Raw genomic sequence first — 8,833 nt, 5'->3', positions numbered from 1 at the left:
AACCAAGCAACTAACAGTGTTCAAAATGGAGAGGACTTGCAACGGAAAGGGAAAGGGAAAGGGAAAGGGAAAGGGAAAGGGAAAGGGAAGTACCAGCTTGGTAGATGTTGTGTTCTCTTGGACTTTTGGCGATGCTTTCAACGAAAATCTTTACAAATACAAGGTTGTTCTGTTCTTTCTTCTCTTTCATTTTCTGTGGAAACTGAAATGTTGTCCTCATGTGTGAGTGGCAGTGAAGATTCATTTAACAAGAAGATCATGAAATGTTCCATGATCTTCTTGTTAAATTAAAGTACAAGCAGGACATGAAACTGAACTTTCATGTTCTTCATATATGGCTTTCTCTCCTTCTCACATCTGATGCTGTGGAAGCTGGAATGGCTGGCTATGCTGCTGATTCACTGAATGGCTGGCTATTTTTACTGTCACTGTTGCCAGGATTCTGTTTTACCCTGGGTGCTTTCTCTGTTTCTTTTGGCTGTTTATGGGATATTTTGTTACTGTACTTGTTACTTCTAGGAATGAATTTCAGCTTCTGGGCCAAAAATATATATATATATACGGCTTCCATCTTTCATTTGTTTCATGATCTTTCTTTCTTTCATGTTCTCAGGTGCCAAACATCCCATTAACGTTTTTGTCAGCAACAGAATACATGAAATCCTTTATTCCTTCACTGATTGAGGAAACACACAGTGATCTGTGTTCCAGCTTGAAGGGCATTTCTCAAGCCCCTTCATGTGAAATCCTGACGTATAAGAGGATGAGTGAGGGCTTGCTCTATCAATTGACAATTGATAAGCTTCATGATGGAAGGTATGAACCTGCATTTGGGGATCTTATCGCCCTCACAGATGGGAGACCAAAAGGCATTATAGACTTGAACAAACCCGAAAGATTTTATCATATTGCTTATGTTCAAGGGTCAAAAGAGGGTCAGATCACAATACTCTCGTCAAAGAGCATAGAGACTGAACCGGATATGAGAAGCAACAATGCACAAATGCTGTATGCCACCTATCTCATCAACTTGACAACCAACATTCGTATTTGGAAGGCCTTGAACTCACAACTAGAAGGTGCACACTTGAGTGTTATTGGAAAAATTCTTCAATCTGAAAAATTGGTAAGAATCAGGTGGTATTTGATATGTGAGAACCCTATTGTTGCAGGTATTTGGATTCATGTGAATATAATATATAGGAAATATATCAGTATATGATAACTGAGACACATACAGCACATAACATAATATTTTCATATTTCCTATACTCATGTAAGATGTAAAAATCCTTTTGTACTAGATATAACCAATATCAAATGTTATTTAATTAATATGCTTCATTATGCTACTTGATGTTCTAATAAGGTTGAAATTATGTTCATTATTATAGCGAACTCTACAGATAGTAATAAAGAATCCTTGTTGAAGATTTTATTATGCCTTATTTTACAGATTGGAAAGAGCAATCACATTTGCCCTTTAGTAGAGCACCCTAACACAGACATTTCTAGCATAACAAGCATAATCAGATCTCAAAATCTGAATGAATGCCAGGAAGATGCTGTGTTAAGTAGTGTTGCAATGATGAAATGCCATCACAATCACACTGTAAAACTTATCTGGGGCCCTCCTGGGACTGGCAAAACTAAGACAGTTGCATCCATGCTCTTTGCATTGCTCAAACTAAAAACCAGAACATTAACATGTGCTCCCACCAATGCTGCTACTTTGGAAGTGGCAGCTCGCTTGCGAAGTTTAGTTAAAGATCAACTTCAATTTGATACCTATGGGCTTGGTGACATAGTGCTTTTTGGGAATAATTCTCGAATGAAAGTTGATGATTACTGGGGCCTTCTTGATATCTTTCTTGATTATCGTGTTGATAAGCTCGAGCAGTGTCTCGATCCACTGACCGGTTGGAAGCACAACTTGGAATCAATGATCAGTTTTCTTGAGAACCCTCATGAGCAGTACCTTTTATCTAAGCATGATGGGAAGTATGAGGAGGTTACTGATCTCATGTCATTAGAAGAATTTACTAAGCTTCATTACAACAGTGTAGAGAAAGCATATATCTCATACAAGCAGCTTGAGGATAAAGATGATCATATGACCATGGAGGAATTTGTGAAGGTGAGGTACGGTCCTATTAATAATCAATACCTGTCTTATAAAGATGAAGTTCAGTTTATAAAGAGGAGATTCAGATTCATCGGTGAGAATCTCAAGTCCTGCATGAAGACATTATGTTCACAGTTGCCAACTTCCCTTGTCCCATTCGTGGTGGCAGAGAACATGTGTAAAGCTCTTGATTTGCTACAAAACTTGCAAAGTTGTTTGCATCGAAACGAGTTCATGGAAGTTCCCGTAAATAATGTAGAGGGAAGAAGAAGTAATTTCATTCAACCAGAACTTCCAAATGAGAAAAAGAAGAGATGGTGTTTATTTTCCTGCTGCGCTGAGATAATTGAAATATTTCTTGAGCCCATCCAACCTCGGCTTATGCCTACAGAAACACATATGCCAATAAAAGATGTTACCTTTAGCTTTGGAAGGCTAAGCTTGAAAAGAGATGAGTGCCTTAGGATTCTTAGATCACTTTCTTGGTCAATTTCTCTTCCACAACTTAAAAACCGTCATGAAATAATAGACTTTTGCTTGAAGAAGGCATGTCTAATTTTTTGCACGGCATCAGGTTCCTCCAAATTGTTCACTGAAGGAATGACACCCGTGCCCTTTGTAGTTATTGATGAAGCAACTCAACTCAAAGAGTGTGAATCAACCATACCTCTACAACTTCCAGGTTCAAGACATGCTATTCTCATTGGTGATGAGAAGCAACTTCCTGCAATGGTTAAGAGTAAGGTAATAGAGTTGTCATTATGTTTTGTCAGAGGTTATGATGAAATGTTCATGGTTATTCACATTCAAATTGTTTATGGATGAGGTACCCGTGCTTATATGAAAAAGTGGTTTGAATTTAATATTTAGCTTAAGCTTTTGAATTGATTAGTTTTTGACATTTGCATTTTGTGTTGGTGGAGATCACCAAAGATCACTTTCTAATTAATATGCATGTATGTGACTATCAAATTTTAGATTTCTGATGAAGCTGGATTTGGAAGAAGCATGTTTGAGAGGCTGATATTGTTAGGATTTGAGAAGCATCCCCTTAAAGTCCAGTATAGAATGCATCCATCTATAAGCTTTTTCCCCAACAAGGAATTCTATGACGGGCTACTTGTTGATGGCATGAATGTCAGAGTTTCAAGCTATAGTAAACGTTTTCTTGAAGGAAGAATGTATGGCTCCTATTCTTTCATAAACATAGCCAAGGGCAAAGAGCAATTGGGTCTTGGACACAGCTGGAAGAATGTGGCAGAAATTGCTGCTATATCAGAGATTATAAAATGCCTTCAAATAGGTTCCTTTCTTGCTAAGGAACATTTTATGTTTGTGTTGTCTCCTTGTTTCATTTATTGTTAACTCTATCTATTGATACTTACTAATTGGTTTGGCACTATCTAGTTGAGAGAAAGAGTTTGAATATATTATATATGACTAGCCTCTTGTGTTTTTTTTTTTTGGCAACAGTGTTTCTCAAAAACAGAAGGAAAATCAGTATAGGAGTGATATCTCCATATAAAGCTCAAGTCTATGAAATCCAAGAGAAAGTTAAGCAGTGCAATTTGGTTTTAGATGCTGATTTCTCTGTGAGAGTTTGTTCTGTTGATGGCTTTCAAGGTGGTGAAGAAGATATCATAATAATCTCCACTGTCAGGTCTAATGAGTCTGGAAATGTGGGGTTCCTTTCTAATAGACAAAGAGCAAACGTGGCTCTAACTCGTGCTAGGTATGTTGTATCAAATTATTGTCAAATTAGGAATACACTAGGTTTGTAAAGAGCTTAAGCCAATTTGATAGAACTTATCTTAATGTGAGTGTTTGGATCAATGAAGATTTGGAATTTGATTTGAACTAAATCCCTCATTTGGAAACACAAAAGTTTATAAACTTGAATTTTGCTTCAAATTCAAATCTATTTCAAATTATGAAATTTTGAATTCCTTCTATTTCTTAGTCATTTAAAATTTCAATCATTTCAAATATATTATTCTCTTTCTCGTTTTTACAATTAATGTTTATATAACTCTTGTATCTTTTTTCATCTCTTGCCTATTAAATAATATAAATAAACTCGTTATTTTTAATTTGTGATTTTTGTTTTAAATCTTAGTTCATCTCTATTTTTTATTTAAAAATTTTTAAACTATTCAAATAAAAAATTTTAAATACATGTAAATTTCAAATGTGAGATTTAAAATGCAAGATTTCAAATTCAAATCCAAGTCCATCAATCCAAACCAAACACTACCTAAAATTATATATACCTTCAATTCATTCTTTAGTTAATCAATATGGGACTTTTCAATATATTCTAATATTCCTCTAGTTGTTACTTATTATTTTTTTATCTTTGTCTTTCTTTCATTCTTTTTTTTTCCTTCTCATACCATATTAAATTTAAAAAGATGAAAACACCAAAAAAAAAGGTAGCAGCTGAAGATATTAGAATATATTGAAAAGTCTCACTTCCCATATTGATTGGATTAAAGGTAAATAATTTTAAAGTAAGTCCTATTAAAAATTAGCTAAGTCAATTTGATTTGACTTACCTTAAAATTATATACTTTTAATTCATTTTTTAGTTAATCAATGTGAAACTTTTCAATACATTTTAATAATTTATTGAGAGCAAATAAGACATAACAGGGCAAGTCATTCATAAACACAAGGTTGTTCATTTGAAAACTACATCTTGAGTGACAAATTTTGTCACCTTGAAAGTTATCTTCTTTTGCATAGGCCTATTAATCTAACAATGAAACTCCCTCAACAGAAGAAAAAAAAAATCAAGGGTGGAAAAATTTCACTAATCTTGAGTTGATTAGAACTTGTGCTTTTTTTGTTCTTTTGTAGACATTGTCTTTGGATATTGGGGAATGCAGAAGCTCTTAAACAAAGTGGCTCAGTTTGGACAAAGCTAGTAAATGATGCCAAGCGAAGAGATTGCTTTCATGATGCTGATGATGACCAGAGCTTGGCTCGGGCCATTAAAGATGCCTTGCTTGAGCTTCAATTCACTCAGAATAAGGGACTAGATAGAGAAGTCAAAAACAGGTGCTGCAAGTTCTAGATACTTTCATCACATTGATCCTTAACTTTTTGGCTCAGAAATATCAATACATAAATGATCAATACATTAATTGTTGTTAATATCATTGAAAATCAAAGGTTCATCCAATGGCAACTCGAGATGAAAGGAATAAAAGTTATTTTATATGATGATATAAGTAAGCCAATTCATGTATTAGCGAACTCAATTAGAGATTTCTCATTTAAAGACATTTTGCATTCACAAGGACTCAAATTTAGATCTCGTACCTAAGTAGTCATAACTCCTTCAATTAGAACCAACACCAGGTGGAAGTAAGCAAGGCATTAAGATGCAGCGTAGTTTGTGGCAATATTATTTATATGTTTCCATTTTAATCATCTATCGGTATATAATTACTTTCAAGTTGTCAAGTTTCTTTGTTATTCTTAAAACGACCATATCTTTTTTTTTTTTAACCAAAGACCATGTAATATGTGTGTCTGTGTATAAACGCATAGCTCTTAGTGGAATTAATGTGTTTTATTTGTCACAATTTTGTACCGCCACGCAAATTAAGATTGCTGATTAGACCATAAGATAAAGATAATGATTCATGTAAGCTTTCATTAAAAACTATAAAGCATTTTTAAAGATTAAACGTTCAAAAGTATGAAATAGTTTTAGTTTTTCAAGTTTCAACACATAGTTGATAATTTTTTTTAAAAAAATATTCTTATCAAATAAACAACTTAACACTTCATATTTTAAGTAAAATATCTTATTATTAACTTAAAAGAAAATTAATCATTGGGATTGTAATTCGATTAAAAATATCTTATATTTTTTAAAGGAGAGATAAATTTGAAATTACTACCCTATGATTACTTTAACTTTATTAGTGAGCATTGAGTCTTATATTAAAAAAAAATATGTATTGATTGATTTAGTTTGTTATTAATAAATAGCATATCATAAAATTTGATTAAACTCAATTTATATTTTATTTTAATAATTAAAAGCAAATAAAGAATATTTTATTGCATTTTTATATGGATTAAATGACAATTTAAATCCTATATTATAAACTTAGAAGCAATTTAAATTCTAAATTTATTTTTGATATATTTTAATTTTTAAAAAAATTATGCTCATGGCAATTTGACCTTTGCCAACCTCCGTTACCTTTAAGTGTGGCCCCATCAGTTTTCTTTCGTCCTCCTCCCTCTCTCAAATGAAACCACAGTGGTTGGGCGGACGGCGGATTTATTTTAGCATCTGATCGAGTGGTGGAGCCACGTACATATAAAAGGAACAAATGCCCCTCTCATATGAAAAAATACATAGGGGATATATGATATTTACAATCTTGTACCTTTAGTTTTAAAATTTGAAACCCTTTATACTTGATAAAAAATATTATTGGTGAAAAAAAATATTTGATAATAAATATTTGAATTTAAAAACTTTTTAAATATGTGTTATTTTAACTCATTTCATAACTTCAAACCAAAAAATTTAAACTTATTAAACATATTATTAAAAAAAATGATCAAGAGAGCTGTTTATTTTGTAATAAAATCTGTTAATATATCATCCTTTTGGTAGTAATTTTCTTTTCTTTCAAACCCAAGCTTTATGTCAACATTCTCAACACATTTTTTTTCAAAAAAAAATTAATATATATTTTTTCAATAAAAGATGTATGATTTTACTTATGTTATTATTTTTTGGTCTAATGTAATTATTTTTAAAATTATTATATTATTTTTTAAATTGTTAATTTTAAAATTTTGTTGTCTTGCACCTCCGATATCAGGCTTGGCTCCGCCACTGATCTGATTGCATGACACTAAAAGCCTCTGAGAACCACCTTTGGCTCTCTTCAGTGCATGTAGGTGCCAAGACTCATCAAGATATGGCTCTCTTTAAATAATCTAGTGCTTATTTACAGACCTTCTTCTTCTACTTTTCTGTCTTCTGCTCTGTTCCTTCTCTTACTCGTAGTTTTTAATTTCTCAATCATGCACGCCCGGCATTTTATTCATCTCAGCCTCTGAGCTTCCATGAAGCTCCAATTTAACTATATTATTTAATCTTGGACAATATCTGATTTTTGTTGGTAACTCTAACGCACGAACACTCTACAATTGGTCAGACAATTGACAGTAACTACTTGAGAAGACTTGTTTGAATGTACGAATGTCCCCATGTGTTTTTCTGCTACAGAGTTTCTCAGCAGCAGAAGAAAAGTCAGCATAAGAGTTATATCTCCACATGCTGCTCAGATCTGTGAAATCCAAGAGGAAGTGAAGAAAAACAACTTGGTTTCAGATGGTGACTTCTCTATGAGTGTTCGTTCTATTGATGGCTTTCAAAGGTGATGAAGAAGATATCATAATGATCTCCACTGTCAGGTCTAATAGGTCTGGAAATGTGGGGTTTCTTTCTAATAGACAAAGAGCAAATGTGGCTCTTACTCGTGCTAGGTATGTTACTTATTGGGACCAAAATCAAATATATGTTCAAGAATTAAAAACTTGATCTTAAGAGGGATTGAGGCTTTCAAACCTTGGAAGTTATCTGAATTTGGGTCCAGTGAATGGTACAAATCCATTCACTCAATCAGTGTCTTAGTACTTAACAACGATAACAATTGTTGATGTAATTGAATGACTATCATAAATCATCATAGATACTTAGAAAATACTAAACTCAAATTTTTAAAGGGACAACCTATATGAGGAGTGTTCTGCTTGTGAGAATTATTTTAAATTTTTAAGAAAATATATCTTAATAATTTGTAAGTATTGATAAAATTCAATAACTACAGTTGAAATTTGAAACATTCATTGAGTGAGTAATTTAGATCACTCACACGATTCAAATTCAATTTATCTTCTAGATTGAGGCAGAAAGCCAAGAGTGAAAAATTGTAACTAATCATGAAGTTAAACTTTCTACATTCATCATGTTGCTTCCAAGCTTGTAAATACAAAAGCTTGAGTTGATTAGAGTTTTTTTTTTTTTTTCGGTAGGCATTGTCTCTGAATATTGGGAATTGCAAAAACTCTAAAAACATAGTGGCTCTGTTTGGAAAAAGTTGGTAAATGATGCTAAGCAAAGAGGGTGCTTTCATTATACTTGTGATGACAAGAATTGTCTCAAGCCATTAAGGAGGCTTTACTTGAGCTTGAACTAATTGATGAATTAAAACCACCATTTAAGTCACTCAGTATAAAGGCTAAATTGAGAAGCCAGAAATAGATGCCTCAAGATCTAGGTAATTCGCATTGATCCATAGCTTTTTCCTGAACTCACAAACACAAATGGTCAATACTTATCTACATCAACAAAATGAATATGTTGATGGTTTATTGTTTGTTTTAAGATCTGGCCAATGTTCATATGTTTCAATGCCAAATGTTCATCCAATGGTAGTTTTTGAAAACTAAGGTGTCGATAAAGAAGGGACTCAAGATGAATGACCTTAATTGTCGTGTCCGTAAGATGCTTTTAGATCCCATAAAATTATTGTGTATATATATCCATTGGGATTCAACATGAAATTATTGTTCGGATTGAAATTATTGTGGATTAAAAGTCAAAAAGCAAAAATTAATATTAATAAAAGTAAAAAATACTAAAAATAAATTTCCTTATTTTAAATTTTT

General features: G+C 32.6%; 1 protein-coding gene across 3 annotated transcripts; it reads left to right on the top strand.

The window, feature by feature from the left end:
* Window positions 1–5,350, top strand: LOC129297634 (uncharacterized ATP-dependent helicase C29A10.10c-like). Of its 3 annotated transcripts, XM_054935976.1 has the most exons (7): window positions 147–163; window positions 234–456; window positions 614–1,126; window positions 1,457–2,869; window positions 3,104–3,428; window positions 3,599–3,857; window positions 4,985–5,350. In XM_054935976.1, the coding sequence occupies exons 2-7, from the start codon at window positions 406–408 to the stop codon at window positions 5,199–5,201; spliced, it is 2,778 nt and encodes a 925-aa protein (XP_054791951.1). In that variant the 5' UTR covers window positions 147–163; window positions 234–405; the 3' UTR covers window positions 5,202–5,350. The 3 variants fall into 3 exon arrangements, with proteins under 3 accessions (XP_054791949.1, XP_054791950.1, XP_054791951.1); XM_054935974.1 differs by lacking the exon at window positions 234–456 and having other exon boundaries at window positions 1–163; XM_054935975.1 differs by having other exon boundaries at window positions 28–456.
* The last annotated feature ends 3,483 nt before the right edge of the window (window positions 5,351–8,833 follow it).

This window comes from Prosopis cineraria, unplaced genomic scaffold (genome assembly GCF_029017545.1).
Source record: "Prosopis cineraria cultivar Desert tree isolate PC_DT_omini unplaced genomic scaffold, ASM2901754v1 PC576, whole genome shotgun sequence".
NCBI classification, from domain to species: Eukaryota; Viridiplantae; Streptophyta; class Magnoliopsida; order Fabales; family Fabaceae; genus Prosopis; species Prosopis cineraria.
The sequence above is the reverse complement of the archived record's forward strand: the minus strand, read 5'-3'. Positions and strand labels throughout refer to the sequence as shown.

Coding starts and splice junctions, on each gene's coding strand:
- LOC129297634 (XM_054935974.1), top strand. CDS start 26: ATGGAGAGGACTTGCAACGGAAAGGGAAAGGGAAAGGGAAAGGGAAAG. Junction 164..613: donor AAAATCTTTACAAATACAAG/GTTGTTCTGTTC, acceptor TCATGTTCTCAG/GTGCCAAACATCCCATTAAC. Junction 1,127..1,456: donor TTCTTCAATCTGAAAAATTG/GTAAGAATCAGG, acceptor CTTATTTTACAG/ATTGGAAAGAGCAATCACAT.